Raw genomic sequence first — 19,884 nt, 5'->3', positions numbered from 1 at the left:
CCAGAGAGGAACTGTGGTATTGCATGAGGAAGTCTGGAGTGGCAGAGAAATATGTTAGGGCAGTGCAGGACATGTGTGAGGACTGTAAGACAGTGGTGAGGTGTGCTGTAGGTGTGACAGAGGAGTTCAAGGTGGAGGTGGGACTGCATCAGGGATCAGCTCTGAGCCCCTTCTTGTTCGCTATGGTGATGGACAGGCTGACAGACGAGGTTAGACAGGAAGCTTCATGGACTATGATGTTTAAAGATGACATTGTGATCTGCGGTGAGAGCAGGGAACAGGTGGAGGAGAAGCTAGAGAGGTGGAGGTTTGTCCTGGAAAGGAGAGGAATGAAGGTTAGTCACGGTAAGACAGAGTACATGTGTGTGAATGAGAGGGACCCAAGTGGAAGAGTGAGGTTACAGGGAGAAGAGATCAAGAAGGTGGAGGATTTTAAGTACTTAGGGTCAACAGCCCAGAGCAATGGAGAGTGGGTAAAAGAAGTGAAGAAGTATGTACAGGCAGGATGGAACGGGTGGAGAAAAGTGTCAGGTGTGATGTGTGATAGAAGAGTTTCAGCTAAAATGAAGGGAAAGGTGTACAAAACTGTGGTGAGACCAGCGATGTTGTTTGGTCTAGAGACAGTGTCACTGAGGAAAAGACAGGAGACAGCTGGAGGTAGCAGAGATGCATGGATAAGCATGGATATTAAAGGGACTTCACACTATCACGCAGACGAACAACTGCTGCCAGATGACTGCAGGGATCTGCTGCAAGGAAGTGGGAGAAAGCACCCACACCTGTACTCAGTCCAATTTATCAGTTATGCTGCCTCAAAACTCCTCTTACTTCCTGATCCTATTAGTTCTTCCTCTGAGCCTGCTCTTCACAACAGATGGGATGGATGATTTATGTTTTTAGTGTCATGCAAGCTACCCAATCGCTAGCTTGCTTGTTAGTGTTGCAGGCTTGGTGCTGCTATTTGAGCATTCACGGTGACCTAAGTTCAAGAATAAGTAATTTGACAGGCTGCCCTGTATATCGATCAAGTGACGGGATGGATGTCTGACGTCTATTTTTTTAATATCATTCAATCTACCAGAACTACCATCACAATCTACCAGAGCTACTATTGCAACTGATGTATTGAGCACCACTATCTTAGGAAATTTAATTGGTTAATTTCGACATTAACCGAATAGAATACATACGTAGACCTCAGTATTAACAGAATATTGAGTTCTATGAATACATACACAATGAAACTACTAAAAGAAAGTACAGACTCTCTTCTTTCATTAGGAAAAACAAAGTTTTGCTTCTTGTGTAAAGATGCATGTCGAGCAGAAAAGTGACATTGATGATATTTTTATCTTTACTGATACCTCAAACATTTAAACAGCGGTTTCCCTTTATAAAACAACAAAACCAACACAGGAAAAGGGCTGTTAATGGTAGATTAATTTATTTAGAAATATATAACATCTACATTTGACAACACATGATTTTTTTTTGTTCATTCATTCATTCATCTTCTATATCTTTGTCCGCTGTCGCGGGTTGCAAGTGTTGGAGCCAATCCCAGCCGACTGGGGACGTGAGGCAGGGGTTACTCCAGGTGCGACGCCAGTGCACCGCAAAGCCACATAAATGACAAATACTCGCACACACTCACACCTAAGCCTCTTCACTGTCTCTATGAATGCACCATCGATTATGTACCTGGCACTAGGCCAACTTGATGTCATCTGTACTTGTCTGCACTTGAAAGAGAGGCTATGGAGTACTACATTAATGATTATGGGTTATGGCATAGGCTTTGCTCAGCTAAGGCCTTGAGGTCCTGCATTGACTACCAGGTACTTAATTAAGTGACAGTAAAGAACAGGGACCCTCTTCTTTCTTCAGCCTTCAAACTCCTGGCCATTATCTTCATGAAGTGAGATGTCATGATTTTTTTTTTTTGCAGCATGTCTAGTGAGCACCGAAGCAACTCTTTGCAGTTCAGGGGTTGCAGTGAAGAAATGTGATTTGAAGCTCCATCCGTTCATCCTCACCTTCATTTTTGTCAACTTTTCTCGTGATCGTGACACTCTTTCTCCCTGAACAAAAATAAAACATTCTAGGTACAAATCTGAGCTGTCTGAATTTGTCCGACTTTCAAAGTTTCGTTATTGTTTATGTCTCTTCTTGTCTTCTTCTCATGTAATAGATGCTGATTTCTCATCCAAAAACCACCTACAGGCAATTAGTTTATACCTACACTGCTGTAGAAGTACAATATTGATAGGGAAGCTCGGCCAGTACTATCTCCCCCTCCCCCGCCCCTCCCGCTAAAAACATGATTAAACTTCAATAACAGTGAACAGTTGGAATTCAATTGACGTCTATAGACATCAATAGCAGTGAATGAGTTAAACGATAATGCGGCTAATCCAGGGGTGGGCAAACTTTGTGGCTGGTGGGCGACACTGTTTAAAAATTTGACAGGTGAGCCAGCTGAGGAGAAGATGGATGGAGTGTTCATTTGTACTTGAGTCACTCCTCCCGGTGCAACCTTTGCTTGTACAGCTAATTCCGGTGACTGGGATTCCGATGTGAGCGCCGCAACTTATATGATTCATCCCAGTCTGACCGATTGTAGTTCGACAATCTCCTATGTGACGGATCCTTGGGTGGCTCCTGCCGGTATGACCGACGCTTGTATGACCTATCCCGACGACTGGGATTCCGGCGTGACCGCCGCAATTGATAAGAGTCATCCCAGTGTGATCGGTTGTATTCTGACAGTCTCTGGTGTGATGGATTTTTTGGTGACTCATGTCGGTATGATCGACGTTTGTATGGCCTATCAAGTTGACTGGAGTTCCGCCGTGACCGACGCAATTTATAAGAATCATCCCGGTCTGACCGATTGCAGTCTGACAGTCTCTGGTATGACCAATCCTTGTATGAACAATCCTGATGACTGCATGGACAATCCTGGTGACCGGGATTCTGGTGTGACCAACACATTTTATATGCCTCCTCCTGTACTGAACAATTGTTACGTGACTGATTCCAGTGTGACAGATCATGGTGTGACTCATCTCTTTGTGAACAATGTTGGTCCGGCTGAAACCTGTGAACAGGAGTCCGGTGTGACAATGTCTTGTTTGAATAATCCCACGCTGACTGAATCTGGGGTGATAGACTTTGATCTGACTGACACAAGTTTGAGCTATCTGGGCACGGATGTTCCAGCTTTGATTGATGACTTTGGTCACCCTGTCTGTTTTGTTTATACATCTCACTGGGCTCTGAAATAGAAGAAGAGTCCTGGGAGGAGGCACTGCAATGTTCCTCATCACTGAAAAATTATCGAATTAATAAATTTAGACCAATAAAAAACAATTATCAACAAATATGAGTGATACATTTTTTGCACTTTCATGGTAAAAGTGTACAGTCAGATCAACCAAGCCTTGCCTTACCTTTTTTCACCTTGTACACGGTATTGTTCGTTGGCAGCAATAATAACATCAACTGACTGCCTTTTAGATGAGTCTTTCCTGTTCAACTGATTGAAGTCTGGAAGACTCTGGTCTGGCAGAACTGTGGGGGGCTCATTCTTGTATGGCTGATACTTGTATGGCCAATTCTGGTGACTGGAATTCCGGCACGACCGCCGCAAATTATATGACACACATGGGCCTGACTGATTCTGGAGTGACAAATCTTGGGGTGACTGCCTGTTCTGTTTATAACGGTGTCGTGGAAGATACATCTCGCCAGACTCTGAACTGGAAGAAGATTCCTGGGAGGAGGCTTGGCTTTGTTCCACACCACTGAAAAATAAATTACCAAATTAATTAAATTGGATTAATAAGAACAGATTATAAATTATATTTCTGTGTGTGTGCGCGCATGCATGCGTGCCTACGTGCCTACGTGCCTGCGTGCCTGCATTTGTGTGTGTGTCCTGTGGATTGCTTATAAGAGATACAACATTTGATTTAGATTAACAAATAACTTATAATTAATAAATAACAAATTATTTTTGTGTTGTATGTTTTTTGCATTTACATTTTTTATTAGCAAACAGGACAGCGAGCTTGGGGCATAAGGCAGGGTATACTTGGGGTGAGACTGCGGTGCACCGCTTAGCCACATGAAAGACGCACAAGCATGCACACACACACTCACACCTACGGTCAATTTGAGACCAGCCAATTTGTCTTAAGTGCATGTTTTTGGAGGCGGGAGGAAGCCAGAGAATCTGAAGAGAGCCCAAGCACACATAGAGAGAACATACAAAGTCCACACAGAACGGGACTTGAACACAGAACTTGTGTTTCTGATGTCATAAACGCAAAGGTGGCCGCTCTGTGTCGCCTCAGTTTGTTTTTCACTGTTGCTAAGGAGACGGAGTCCACTGACCATCAAGTGCTACTTTCATGTGCTCAAAATGGACTCAGAGACATTCTGAGATACTGAACTCAACTGAAGACATGGAAATACAGTATAACAATCCTTACTGTTTGGAAGAGCTGACAACTCTTGGATCACTGGAAGAGACATTTGCCGTCACAGCTGGTTCCTGCTTGTCAATGTTTTCTAATGTGGTTTCTTTGAACATATTGTCTGTTACAGGAAAGACTTTCTAGCTCAAGAGAACAAATATTGAGTAAATTTGTCAAACAATCTCGAATTTAAGATCTTGCCATTAGAACTTAAGAGCTTCTAATACCCTTTGATGCTTTGTACTTTGGGTCGTATGAAAAAAAAAAGTTTGGGTTACTGCAATTACCATCCTGCAGCTTGAACAGTGGTGTTGAAAGGCTTTCCCCCTACCTATTAGATAATGTGCTTTGATTTTTTTCGTATGTCATGGAGCTTGTGCTTTGATCTACGTTCTTGTTACAGTCGTACATGATAAGAAACTAAATAACTGAGGGACAAGTACAACTATTCATTCATTTTCCAAAACTGTTTCATCCACTTTCGTGGGTCGCGGGTTGCTGGAGCCTATCCCTGCCGACTGGGAGTATGGCCGGCATGGTGGGGCAGTGGGCAGTGCTATCACCGCATGGCAGGCCATGCCAGGTTTGAGCATAGTTTGCACGTTTTCACCGTCCCTGCATGGGTTCTCTCCGTGCACCACGGAGCCACACTGACAACTACAGGCAATCTGGGCCAATTAAACTGAAGCACTAATGTAGATAAAGTTCCTTGTTTCAAATACTTGATGTCTCTGAGGAGCCATTCAGACTGCAGGCATATCAGATTTCCTTCGTTATCCTATTTTTAGGGATGACTGTTCACACTGTTTTTAGCAAGTGTCCAAATGCGATTTGGCTCTTTTCAGACTGGGCCACATTATCGGCCGATCTGACAGGTTGCCGTAGCAAGGATGTCAGGGCGGAGTCGTCGTTCAGTGCGTGTAATGTGTGAGGTCATATAATTGCGACGGCGGCAACAACAACAACGAACGTGAAGTTTTATTACCTTAGCGTATTGGCAATATCACTGTCTGTTAGAGGTGGAGAAAACACACACACCAGACATTGTCAATTTCTTCTTCCGTGTTTTACTTTTCCATAATGCGCGATGCTCTTTCTTCTGGCACCTCCCTCTCGCGATAAGGCGTCGCGGTCCGCCATATCCAATCGGAGTGTTGGGAGCTGTTGAGACTGCAGACGCCACTTTCCCTATCCAACACGAAACTACCTCCTGAATGTGGTTTCAATCCGTCACGCAAAAATCCGATTGGGACTGTTCAGACTACACACGAGATATGCGACATCAATCTGGACGGGCTAAAAATCGGATATAGGTGAGAAAGAAACACTTTTCTTTAATACAAAAGTGTTTTAGTCTATAACATTGTTGGAAAGGGTAATACAGATATAATGTGGTTTAATATCAGTATGGGGAGGGTTCATAAACCTTTAAAGTATTGTAAATAATAAAATAAATAGTTTGTCGATGAATAAATAGTTTGTAGTTTATGGCAGAATTTCGTTTTTTTGCGGGTGGTCCTGGAACGTATTAACTGTGAGTAACGAGGGATTAAATTACCGTAAATAATCAAATACTTTGTTGCTATACGGTAATCCCTCGTTACTCGCGGTTAATGCATTACAGGACCACCAATGAAAAATTAAATTCCGTGATATTGTTATCCCTTGTTTATCCGTGTTTCAAAATGCACGGCTGTCCTTGCTAACCGACTCCGGATAATGTGGATGATGATGATGATGATGATGATGATGATGATGATGATGATGATGATGATGATGATAATGATGATGTTGATGATGATGATGATGATGATGATGATGACAATGATGATAATATGTGATTGTATACCTGTGATATGGAACTTCCAGTCTTATATAATATGAAGTAAATCTGAATTAAATTTCTGTAAACCATTACAAGGGCCCCATCCTGTGGGCTGACTTGAGAGTACAGCTCTGTGTCAACCATATCGCCAGCTCTCCTCTCCAGATGCCACTGTAGGTTATCAACATCAGATATCCCTTCACAGGATAGCTATAAATTAAAGTACAGGATCATGGGTAACGGACAAGTGTTGTGTTCAGGTAGCGAACAAACAGTTTTGACACTTTTATACATTAATACAAGACCACAATCACTAAAGGGTAGGAATACAGTTAGGACTGGTCACACGTACTAGCCAATCACAGGCAGGTCTACGGCTTCAACAGAGAAAGATTCCAATAGTTGTGCCTTTGATGTGCCATCATGACGTCATGACAGTGTCACCTCACCGGTAAAGCTGTGTGTCATCTGCATACAAGCAGCCATGTTTCTGCCAAACAGCATTATAAAATGTTGGTGCTCGGCGGAGGCAGTGGTGGAATTGCAATGAGTGCTCGGATGAAGAGGCTAGTGGGAGCTGAAAACGTGGCTGTCGTGGAGCCAAGTGAGGTAAGAAGCAAGAAAATTATGATTAGGATTTGTAATGGCAAGCAAGTACAGTAATCCCTCGCGCATTTGCGCATCAACACATGCAACTTCCCCTCATCGCGGATTTTTAGTAGGGAGTCACGTGATATCGTACTGACGGCATCCGGAAGTGAGCTATGATCCATGAGTCTCGGAATGCTGCACACTTCCGTGAGACAAAAGTGTGCTTTAAACAGTTGATTAGAGTGTGGCAAAAGGTAATACAGATAGAAAGTGGTTTAATATCAGTATGGGGAGGGTTCATAAACGTTTAAATTACCATATATAATAAGTTTGTCGCTATATTGCATAATTCGTTATTTGCTTGTGGTTCCTGGTATGCATTAACCGCGAATAACGAGGGCGCAATGTAATAGAACTTCAAACTATAAACAGTATCCCAATGCCATTGTTGCCAAAACATGAACTGTAGAGTAGTTCTCATGTGGTCATGCCTTTTCAGATGCAAAATACAGTTGAAATACTCTGAAGCTGCATATATTCGTTGTAATAGTGGTGCCATGTCTCTACTATACAGGTGGTCCTCAACTTGTCATGACCCTGTTTGTTAAGTGTCCCCCCCCCCCATGTTTCATGTCTTGTCTTCCTGTTTTATTTTATGATCACTCACCCCTGTCTCTGTTCCAGGTCCCTGTCTGCCCTGCCCCCTCCCCGTCTGCGTGCACCTGATCCCTGATTGAGTTTCCTGCACCTGTTTCCATCCACCCCCCCATCAGTCCTGCATATATTTCCCCTTTGTGTCTTGTCTCGTCGCCAGTTCATTGTAGTTTTTTGCTCACGTCCCAGCATTTGTCATAGTTCTTGTCGTAGCTTTTTGTGTTTGAACCTTGCTTGTTTTTTGACCTTTCCTTTTTTGCTTCCCGCCTTGGATACCTCTGCCTTGATTGACTGCCTTACATGTGTACCGAACCCCACCTGGAATAAACCTTGTTTTTCTGATTTTACCACTCAGTGTCGTGTGAACATGAACATTCGACTTACAAATATTTGTAGATACGAACAAACTCACTCCGCCCTATCTGACTATTGTCTTGCAGTTCTGCTTTCTGCCACAACCCCCATGGGGGCAGCACCACTGTGTTTGTGCATTCCAACAATTGTTTCCCCATCTTCTTGTTGTTTGTTGTTGTGTCTTTGAGCATTGCATTCATTCATTTATAGAGCAGTAATAGCATTTAAATGACCTCAAATGTTGATTATAGATTGAAATGTAATAACAAATTACGAGCAATTTAACTTATGAACAAGTTCTCTGAGCCATTTATGTTCGTATGTTGAGGACTACTTGTATATGTTCATCCCTCCAAATTATTTATTGTAGTCACCATACACAAGGATCCAGATTATGAAGTGGAGCAGTTTGGATCTCATTGTACTTGTTATTTTATACACAGGCTTTTCATTCATTTACTGTTTTTATATTTTCATGATATGTGTTAGTTAAAAAAAAACCCTCGTCTCGCATTTTTGGGGAAAAATGAGTGAGATAGTCAGAATGTTTCATTAATATCAGTGTTTGTCCTGCAGAACATGTGGGTGACAGCTTCATAATTTTTTTTAGATGCAATACTATCAGCCAATGTGGACGCTGGTTGGTGTTGGCACAAAACCTTAAAGGCATCAGGTCGTTCCACTGGGAGTGTTATGCCATCTGGAGTGCAGTGGGTGAAGTCTAAAGTTCAGGAAATAAACCTAAATACTAATACTGTTCGCTCAGACGATGTGACTGAGGTATGTTTTATTAGTGAAACAGTCACGTTACTATTGTTTATACTGTTATAACACATGTAACAGGTTTAATGCTTTGATAACATGTACTATATTACTTTCAACCTGGTCTGAACATATTTGTTGAAGGAAATAATATCAAACAAGTTACTGAAATATCGTGGTAACAATTATGTCACTTTGGGCTGTTAGCCTTAAAATAAGAATAAAAAAATGGGTGTGACCTATTTGTCACAATAACAGAAATTCACGGGTAACTTTGCTACATCAATTACATTAAGTTGAAATATGTTCTGCTGGTCAACTAAAGGCGTACTGAATAATTACAAAACACAAAATAATGTGAAAGTGTTTGGTTTATGTTACAAAACATTTTTGGCAAATCTGCACATAATGTTAACAAATTTTTACGATCCGATCCTGGTCACATAAAAATGTTAATGTCTTATTTTTGTTAAATATGAAATATTCTGTTATTTCTATTGAATTTGTAGTATGAAAATAAACACTGCACTCATTACAATACATTAGAGGCAGTAGTGGGAGATGATAGCGAGTTTGAGGGAAGTGATGATAGCTCAGATGAAGACCCCGATGACACTCTTTACAATCCCAATAGTTAAGACAGGGAGAGAAATGAGTCAAGTGAGTGTGGTTCAAACAGTAATGAACCAAGTGGATGTACCACAACCAAACATAAATTCAGGGCAGCAAAATACATTTGTCCATGGAAATGAAGAAGGAACTGTCATCTGTCATCTGGCCTTGGCTAAATGTCAAAAAATACTTTACAGACCCAAGAAGTGAGAAATTGTTTCAGACATGGTGCTTATGATACAACAGTTTCATTTCTCTTCAGCACTTAAGTTTTTTTTGCACAATTTATGTTTTTAGGTTTGTTGTTCAGTTCTCTGTAGCTATGGTAGCTCATTACTAATGCTTTGAAATAAGCAGTGTTATTTATTTTTGATGCAGTTCACATATTTTGTGATGCAAAGTAAAACTAATGTAGAATTTTATACTAAACCTTGTTATATACTGTAAGTCACAGTTTTGATATGTGTTATAGAAATGCAAATAAAAAGGCCCTTTTGTGTTAGCAAGTAGTAGAAACTGTCAAGTTTACTTATTTTCAAATGGGGAAAATGTATATCACTTACGCCCAATGTGACATACACGTAACAAACCAGATCTATGGTCATAAAACTTCCGAAATATGTTCTATATAGTCCACTTGGTCTGTGGTATAACCCACATAATTTTCCTGTGGGGATAAATGAGTGTGTGTTCTCTAGGGTTAAGCAAGTTTTTGAAAACGTTTTGCCTCTCATCCACGAGGCTTCTTCAGTTCTGATGGTGGCTGGTCTTGTCCCAGCTTGATAACCCTGAGGGGTGTGGTGAGTGCTATTTAAATTCCAGCGACCGTCGTTGAAACCCGTCTGGCTCCTCAACAATGGTTGATGGGGGTGTCAAAGGGAGGTCGTTCAAATGCAAGTTTCAACGACCCTTTGTATACTAATGAGGTTCATTGGTATGAGACACATCATCTGGGTTAATCTGCTGACAATCTTTTTGGGAGTTTCGAAAAGACCTGAATGTAAATGGGCGAAAGGTGATGTCGCAGACCACCCCCCAGTTCAGAGTTGTGTCTGAACACTGGGGGGTGTCAGACACTGACATGGATGGCTTCTTTTACTCCTCTCTCAGACCATTTATGTTCCCTGTCCAAGATCTGAACACTGGTGTCCCTCTTCCTTGAGGTGAAGGATGACTGCTGAGTCCTGACCAGGAGTTGGCTCTTCTGTGTTGAGCCATGGGCTTGTGTAGTGGTTGTTTGGTTTCCCCTATGTAGACGTCTGAGCATTTCTCATTTAATGCATTTGACTGCATTTTTTATTTGATTTATTTCATTTTATATACAGTACTCAGTTAATCCCCGAAAGGAAATTAGTGGCACACTTTAGTTAGTCAAATCACATGCATGTGCAGTATATATTAGTGGGTACAGGCCCTGAACACACACACACACACACACACACATTTACTCAAGCTTACATTTCTTTCCTCATTTACAGCTACACAATCTGCGATCTTGAACAGAACCATCCGCAAAATACTGAGAAATGAGAAGCCAGATAAGAAGGTAGGCTGCACAAAGATGCTTTTTGATGTTTAATGACATAATAATCTCTCTGGTTGTTTTCATGCTAAAAATTTATGAACAATCACTTTTCTCTTGTTATGTCCTTGTTAACAGTATGATGGTTACACCTCATGTCCACTGGTTACAAGCTACAACACAGTCATTCTAGCAGAGTTTGACTACAATGGACAACCACTGGAAACATTCCCCATCAACCAAGCGAAAGAACGAAGACTCATGTATCACATGAAAGCTGATGTGATGCCTCACTTCTGTTGACACGGGCTTCTGAGGTACGTGTACAGTTAATAGACCGTTAATAGCTGGTTGTGAGGAGTCGTACCTTTAATCTAAATTCAACCCTCTGTTTTTTATGTCAGGGGCCTGTGGGGTGGACCAGGACCATATCAGAAACTCTTCCATCTGGGAATGAAATAAAGCCTCACTATTACTGAGCAGGTTGATGGATACATTCCCTTCATTTAAAGAGAAAGAATATCTCTAATCACTTTTAATCCACCATTTCCTCAAAGTGGTGGATACAGACACTGGATTGGACATCATGTCTAATTATAACAAAGCTTAGTTCACTCTGCATCCATTGGGGCATTGGAACAATGAAACAAATGATGTCCAATAAGAAGAATGAGTTGAAAGACAGGAAAACTACAAACTTTTGGTTATTTTGTCTACAAACTGAATGTAAAGTGTTGCTGCTTTTGATAATATCTTTATCCAACCATTGATTACATGCATGCAGATGATTTTTTTTATTTTAAAAACTAGTAGGATTCATCCATATCCAAAATCCAGTTTATATGTTACTACATCCAGCTAATAGACTGGCTCAATACAAGTGCATTTAACAATTTAACATCTAGATGTTTTGATACAAGATAGATAGATAGATAGATACTTTATTAATCCCGGAGGAAATTGTATAATCCCGGAGGAAATTGTATAATACATGATTATTTATTTTTGCATCTGTGTATTTGAGTTTTTATATGTGCTGTGTCTTTATTTTAGGGTTATAAACGATCTCTGGGCTACTCAACTCTTAATAGGAGACGAGCACTGGTACTTTGCACAGATACAGGAACAAAAATAAATAAATCACTACATCAACTTCAAGGTTAATGGAATGTTGCTAAGCTCACATGAAATGCAATTGTTGAAACATCATATTATTTTACAAAGCAAGGAGCAAGCAGTGGTGTTGCTACCTCTGTGTCTGATCATTGTCAGGTAGACCTTTGGTTGTTGCTTAATCGGATTTTCTGCAACAGTGTTTTGAAGGAAAAGAGAGGATTTTACCACTGTGATGTGCTGTGAAATTATTTTACTTAATTAATCACACTCAGTCAAAAAATAACCCCCAAAGAACTAGAGGAGAAAACTATTATAAACTTTTTTTTTTTTTTTAAAACGTGATTTAAAAAACCCCCATGGAACTCCATGTGTGATTGTATAATTGTGATTTGGAACTTCCAGACTTACATAATATAAAGCAAGTCTTTAATTTCTGTAAATTATTAGAAGGGCCCCATCCTGTGGGCTGCCTTGAGAGTACAGCTCTGTGTCAACTATATCACCAGGTGTCCTCTTCAGATGCCACTGTACAGAATATCAGCAGCAGTTTCATACAGATCATACAGATCAGATGTAGAAAGACAACAGTGATGTGATTACACTTTCCAGCATATTGTGCAGAGAAACAGAGTAAAACGCTGTGTGCTGTCGCTTTTACTCTTTGACTGTATTGTTGTTGAATAAAGACCACTAGTTTTTGTGTACAGTATTCGCAAGGACTATCGTCAGTGATTCTGCAGAAAGGACTTTATTGGCATTGTAAGATCCAATTAACATAACAATGATCCGGGACTTAATTGGAGTTTTAAGATCTAAATGACAAAATAATTATCCTGAAATGAGGGTGGATCGCTCGTTTCCGGCTTTATCAGCTGAGAACAATAGTGAATTGTAAATTCGTGAATTGCTCAGGCTTTGTCATTTAAAGTACACACTGTATACATACATCCTATAAATCTCTCTGGACCACTTCATGGCATCGTTCTCGTCAGGCTGTCACCGTGGAGACCGACACATCGACTCTGCCCGTTCATCTGCGCTTTCCGTGAATAAAAGTACAGGATCATATCAAACAGTCGCTCCTGTAGCGAAGAAATCGTTTTGGGACATTAATAAAAGACATGTATACATTACAAGGCTTGTATATATTAGTCTGCAACCAGGAGGAATACAGTAGGACTTGTTTCACGTACCCGCCAATCAGACGCAGGCAGGGGTGGGCTACGCCTTCAACAGGGAAGAATGCATTACTGTAGTTACGCTTTTGGGGTGCCGTCGTGACTTCTGATTGGTCGCTAGTCTGGAGAGAGGCGGGACTACTGAGCTGAACTTCAACGAGTTATCAAACTTGGTATCGCTACTGTCCTTAAATAGTGTGGGGACTGACTGCTGTGGTTACCCTGGAGTGTCGCTGTGTTTCCTGTCATTCCCATACTGAAAGCCAGTCTTTTGCGTCATTTCAGGATATTAGAAGCAAAGCGTGTGATTAACGGGTTTCTCGTTCAAGGTAGGTAATACAAAAATGTATTTTTTTTTTTGCTAAATGTAGTATGTAAGTATAATGTTAAAATGCTGTAAATCAATAACACGGCAACAAGAATTCAGGTAAGGCGTCACAGAATAACTGCGGATTCTACACACTCTGCTGTAAACAACCTACAACGTTGTTATTACGTTTTAATTATTTGTTTTTGAGCTGTGAAATATGTGGCTCAAGTTTCACGTCTTGTAGGTTTGACAAGCACAACCTCGTCGTCTCCTGTAATGATTTTACCACCGCTAAACAGTCTGTAGTGTGTTTCTGTAATACGTGTTATCGTCTGTGTTATTGCTTGACAACCTCTGGTAGTCAACAACTAAATGACTCTTCCTTGTTCTGACGCAGAATGGCTGCATTACATCGTCTAAGACAGTGTCACCTCACCGGTAAAGCTGTGTGTCATCTGCATACGAGCAGCCATGTTTCTGCCGAACAGCATTATAAAATGTTGGTGCTCGGCGGAGGCAGTGGTGGAATAGCAATGAGTGCTCGGATGAAGAGGCTAGTGGGAGCTGAAAACGTGGCTGTCGTGGAGCCAAGTGAGGTAAGAAGCAAGAAAATTACGATTATTTGTCATACCAAGTATTGGAAATTTCAAACTAAAAAAAGGTGATCCAACGCCATTGTCACCAAAACATGAACTCAAATACCTTTCAGCTACTCTAAGATGCATATATTTGCTATAATAGTAGTGTCATGTCTCTACTATATTATCTCTTCCTGATTGTTTGTTGTAGTCAGATTCAGATACTGAGCTGGAGCTGTTTGGATCTAATTGTGCTTGTTTTTGTTTATTGGTGTAGTATAATTTGATACATTTTTAAAATCCATTTATTGTTTTATTTATTTTTTGTGATATATGTTTGCCATATTATAAAAGAGACCTTGTCTTGCATTTTTGGGGAAAATTAACGAGATGGTAAGAATTTGTCATTAATATCAGTGCAGATGGGGTTTTTTTTTTGTTGGTCCTGCAGAGCATGGAGGTGACAGCTTCTTTATTTTTGTAGATGCACTACTATCAGCCGATGTGGACACTGGTTGGTGCCGGCGCAAAGAATTTAAAGACATCAGGTCGTTCCACCGCGAGTGTTATGCCATCTGGAGTGAAATGGGTCAAGTCTAAAGTTCAGGAAATAAACCCAAACACAAATACTGTTTGCACAGATGATGGGACTGAGGTATGTTTGATTCGTGAAAGTCACGTTGCTATTGTTTATAACAAAGTTATAAAATTATCTAGTATCACATCAACTATCGTGATTTTTAGATGTAGTCAATGAAGCAGATCAGTTTAAGTGAAATGAGGATTTATGTGCGTTTGTCACTCAGAATTTCTTTCACATCACAGATTTCCTACGACTATTTGATTGTGGCTCTTGGATTACAACTCCATTTTGAAAAGGTAAAGTGAGGCTTCGCTTTTTCACCTCTAACTCAAACCCATAGATTTTACTCTATTGTAAATAAATTCACTCTTATATCGTGGAAAACGATTGTTTTGTGTAGATCAAAGGACTTCCAGAGGGATTTGAGCATCCACAAATTGGGTCCAACTACTCAGTCGAAACTGTGGAAAAAACATGGAAAGCTTTGCAGAACTTCAAAGAGGGCAACGCTGTATTCACATACCCAAATACTCCTGTGAAATGTGCTGGAGCTCCACAGAAGATCATGTATCTGTCAGACACTTTTCTTAGAAAGGTACCCATATTTTATTTTGTACATTTATCAAAATAAGTGTGGTTTTATTAAGAGAATGTTCTCATGTTTTCATCATAGAGAGGAAAAAGGTCCAAGTCCACAATAATTTACAACACATCCCTTCCTGTGCTCTTTGGAGTAAAAAAATATGCTGACTCACTATGGGAAATTGTGAAACACCGTGACCTACAAGTGAACCTAAGGCATAACCTCATAGAAGTGCGTGCAGATAAGCAGGAAGCTGTGTTTGAAAACCTCGACAAACCAGGTGAAACCAAAGTGATTGAGGTAACTATAGTACTGTATCTCTCCTCTTCAATCCATCTGGTTTTTTAAGCCAAGTTATTAACATCCTTCTTATGTTTTTTTTATTAGTATGGATTGCTCCACGTCACACCGCCAATGGGTCCTAGTTTGGTGGTTAAAGGCAGTCCATTGTCAGATGAGGCTGGATGGCTGGATGTTGACAAAGATAACCTCCAACACAAGAGGTATCCAAATGTGTTTGGAATTGGAGACTGCACCAACCTGCCCACATCCAAAACCGCTGCTGCTGTTGGTAAGAGCGAGTCATTAGTTTGAATATCAAGTGTAGTACTGTGAAGTAATACTGTACAAAACCTCAGTTGTTGCTTACAGTACAAAATGTTTTATGTCGTAACTGCCTATCCTTTTTGTAAGCTGAATGTCAGAGAGTGTATTTCACAATTAAATTTTTACACAAGACTATAAAACACACCCTGCATACTTGTAATTTAGGAACTTCTGCCACCTCACTGCTTTTATCAGTATTTCAGTTTACTTTGTGCTGAATTTCAGTGTTTGACCAACTCACGGAGGGAAAAAATTTAGTGCTTCCTGCCAAATTAGATTAAATATGATGTGTTGTGTGTAATGTGTGTAATTTCCTGTCTGTTAACTGCGGCTCAAGTGATGAGAAGTTCCCAGCAATGACATTGGTAATGATGAAATCTGGTTATAAATATCAAATCTCCGGGTTCTCCGGCTTCCTTCCACCTCCAAAAGCATGCGCTTCAGGTTGATCGGCTGGTCCCAAATTGACCGTAGGAGTGAGTGTGTTTGTGAATGATTGTTTGTCTCTATGTGGCTCCGCAGTACACTGGCGTCGTGCCCGGAGTGTCCCCCGCCTCACGCCCTGAGACTGCCGGGATAGGCACCGGCTTCCGCGCCCTGCGTTAGCAGATTAAGCGGGTTAGAAAATGAGTGACTGACTGATCACTTCTCACTGCCTATACTACAGCAGCCTGACCGCTGCCTGTGTTGGCTTTTAACATTTAAACCTGGCATGTGAGGTATAAATACTGAAGTGGACTAACCAGATCACTCTGGATGACTGTTTATTGCTCAGATCAAAGTGCAGCTGAGGTTGATCATGGAGTTAAGGTTAATGGCTGCTTTGACGATGGTCAACGATCCTGAGGCTCCTGTGTGTCTGTTGACCTGAGGGTTTTAGTGTTAGCTAACGGTGCTCTGCTCCATGCTGCTGATGAATGGGCTCTCTGAGTTTGTATCCAGTAAATTAATTGCTGGGTCTGCTCAACTTGGTTGAACTGTCGAGCAGAAGAAAATACTGTGTGGAAATGGATGTGGATAACTTTCCCCACATGTTAAAATCACTTGTAAAGGCTTTTTGAATTGTATTTATCATAACTTACATGATGGATTATTATGGATTTAAGAGTATGAGTTTATATATGGGAGTAGTTTGGAGGGAAAATTTATTTCAATTAAAGGCGACTGTTGGACCTTGGTATTTGTCTCTGCACAGTGGATCATGTTTTTCCACTGTTCATTTTTGTTTATCTAGACAAATCAATGATTTAAAGTAATTATTTTTTCATAGTCTACACAATACGTTATATAATTACAGTAATTACAGTTACCACAATTGTAAACAGTTGTCACGACACCTGTTGAACAGCTTGTCTTCCTCACATACCTTTGTGTAAAATGGAGTTAAGCGGATTTTTTGGTTTGCAGTTGACAGCCTGACACTGCGAGGAATAGTATCAGAGCGGTTCAGTTACGTACAGTAATTTAGTCAGCATAAATGTGTGAGAAAGAACTGCACTTCAAGAAAGATTGTGTGTAGAGTTTTCCTTTGCCACAGGCAATTTAAAATAGCTTTCCATTTGGCCAGTGTTACCTCACCTTAACGGGAAATGCTAAAGCAGGTATAAATATTACCAGCAGAAACAATGACACGGTGACATTACAGTCTGTGGGTTGCTATCGTAGAAGGTCATTCTTCCACAGCACACTCACATGGGTTAGCCCAGTCAACAAATGTGTGTTGCTCTGATAAGAGTGTAGTGATTGCAGACCTATTTCAGCAACCCTGAATGACCTCAGTCAGTCTAGAGTTTCACACGTACTTGGCAAAGGGTGTGTTCAGAGCTTGACTAGACATTTGGTGAATGGAGACGTGAGAAGACAAAGGTTTGTGGTCTAGATTGGTGTTAAATTTGCATGTCGTCTCTGTCTCCCTGTTAGGGTACAGATCATCGGTATGTATATTGGGTGAATTTGTAACTGTAAGTAGTCAATGGTTGGTGTGTGAGTGTCTCTGCTTGCTTGACCCTCCATGGATGTGATCAGGCCCTTGGGGTTTGAAGAAGCTAGTAAATATATTAGGCCAATAATGTAATAACTGGCCAAAAATGTAATGAAAGTTCTGAACGGATAACGCAATAACTTTTGGCTACTAATGTAATAATTATGGGTTAGGGTTAGTAATAAATTATTACATTACCAGCCATATGTTGTTGTTGTTTTTTTGTTCAGAACTTTTAGCACGTCATTGGCCTACTACTGTCCATTTCAGTCGTGGCAATTTTACTATGGGTATCAGCTATTATTATATTATTGCCTTTAACAGAGTCTCCAGTGTGTCTGACAGCCTTTTGTCCATAATAGTGTCAACACAATGCTAAAAGCTGATTATATATATATATAAATGATATATAATGCATTCAGACCGAAAAGGTGAAAAAGTTAAAGTTACACTCAAAGCAGTAAATGCAGTTAAAAATTATAAAGCATAGCGTTTATGTTCTCTCACAATGTATTGCACATTGGAAGCAGAGACACTCCAAAAAAAGGTTTTTTGTTGGTGAAGATTTTCTTTGCAGGGACGTTGTGTAGTATATTCTGTACTGACATGGTACACAGCATCAGTTTGAGACACATATTTTGCCTTCTCCAGACCCTCAAATGGAATTTACTCAAGCTTACATTTGTTTTCTCATTTACAGCTGCACAAACTGCGATCTTGAACAGAACCATCCGCAAAATACTGAGAAATGAGAAGCCAGATAAGAAGGTAGGCTGCACATAGATGCTTTTTGATGTTTAATGACATGTTAACCTCTCTGTGGATGTTTATGAACAATCACTTTTCTCTTGTTATGTCCTTGTTAACAGTATGATGGTTACACCTCATGTCCACTGGTAACAAGCTACAACACAGTCATTCTAGCAGAGTTTGACTACAATGGACAACCATTGGAAACATTCCCCATCAACCAAGCGAAAGAACGAAGACTCATGTATCACATGAAAGCTGATGTGATGCCTCACCTCTATTGGCACGGGCTTCTGAGGTACGTGTACAGTTAATAGACCGTTAATAGCTGGTTGTGAGGAGTCGCACCTTTAATCTAAATTCGACGCTCTTTGTTTTTTATGTCAGGGGCCTGTGGGGTGGACCAGGACCATATCGGAAACTCTTCCATCTGGGAATGAAATAAAGCCTCACTATTACTGAGCAGGTTGATGGATACATTCCCTTCATTTAAAGAGAAAGAATATCTCTAATCACTTTTAATCCACCATTCTCTCAAAGTGGTGGATAGAGATATTGGACTAGACATCATGTCTAATGACACTGTAACAGAGCTTAGTTCACTCTGCATCCATTGGGGCATTGAAACAATGAAACAAAAGATGTCTAATAAGATGAATGAGTGGAAGGGCAGAAAACCTTCAAATCTGCAGTTCCATGTTCCTTTTAACTGCTTTTGTCGGTGTTTTAGTTCCTTTGTCGATAAACTGAATGTAAAGTCTTGCTGCTTTTGACAATTTCTTTATCTTTATACTGATTACATGTTTTTAGAACCCTAAACTAAATTCTAAAGATTTTTTGGTTTACTGCAAATGCACTTTTAAAAACCAGTAAACCAGTAAAAATCCTGTCCCCGACTCCAGTTTATATGTTGGTACATCCAGCTAATAGACTGGCTAAATACACGTGCAAATGAACAATTTAACATGTAGATTTTTAATACCATTAAATGATTATTTATTGCTGCATCTATGGCTTTGACTTTTTATATACGCGTTGTCTCTATTTTAGGGTTGTAAACAGTCTCTATGCATCTCCAGCCAAAATTAATAAAGTCTGTGAAATCTTTAAAATAATGTGCTGTGTTGTGTCATTCGTCAAACACGGTATATGAGTGGGATATGGGAATTCTTCATCAGGGACAGCAAAATGTTTTTTTTGTGCATATAATATCACAAATATAGATTTTACATAGTGGTTAGCATGTTGTGTTTAACTGGGTAAGACAAACATTTACGGTAGGTAAGAGTCAGTGGTAAGAGCGTTCCTACAAAAAGACTGTTTGCCCTCCATCATTAGGGCCCAGGACACACTCGATCAGGGGTTTCAAACTCATTTTCACAGAGGGCCACATCAGCA

General features: G+C 40.3%; 1 protein-coding gene across 1 annotated transcript; it reads left to right on the top strand.

Annotated features, from left to right (window-relative positions):
• The first annotated feature begins 13,273 nt into the window (after positions 1-13,273).
• Positions 13,274-19,607, top strand: sqor (sulfide quinone oxidoreductase). Its single transcript, XM_068314055.1, has 10 exons — positions 13,274-13,424; positions 13,803-14,001; positions 14,468-14,638; positions 14,809-14,862; positions 14,967-15,161; positions 15,240-15,449; positions 15,537-15,720; positions 18,437-18,504; positions 18,606-18,784; positions 18,874-19,607. Exons 2-10 carry the CDS (start codon positions 13,804-13,806, stop codon positions 18,929-18,931), a joined length of 1,317 nt encoding a protein of 438 aa, XP_068170156.1. The 5' UTR covers positions 13,274-13,424; position 13,803; the 3' UTR covers positions 18,932-19,607.
• The last annotated feature ends 277 nt before the right edge of the window (positions 19,608-19,884 follow it).

This window comes from Antennarius striatus, chromosome 4, assembly GCF_040054535.1.
Source record: "Antennarius striatus isolate MH-2024 chromosome 4, ASM4005453v1, whole genome shotgun sequence".
In the NCBI taxonomy this organism is placed as follows: Eukaryota; Metazoa; Chordata; class Actinopteri; order Lophiiformes; family Antennariidae; genus Antennarius; species Antennarius striatus.
This window is presented reverse-complemented; position numbering and strand designations above follow the sequence as displayed.

Excerpts from the sequence above, each read along its gene's own strand:
- sqor (XM_068314055.1), top strand. The coding sequence starts at position 13,804 with ATGGCTGCATTACATCGTCTAAGACAGTGTCACCTCACCGGTAAAGCT. Across the intron at positions 14,863-14,966 it reads TACAACTCCATTTTGAAAAG|ATCAAAGGACTTCCAGAGGG; the intron begins GTAAAGTGAGGC and ends TGTTTTGTGTAG. Across the intron at positions 15,721-18,436 it reads CAAAACCGCTGCTGCTGTTG|CTGCACAAACTGCGATCTTG; the intron begins GTAAGAGCGAGT and ends TCTCATTTACAG.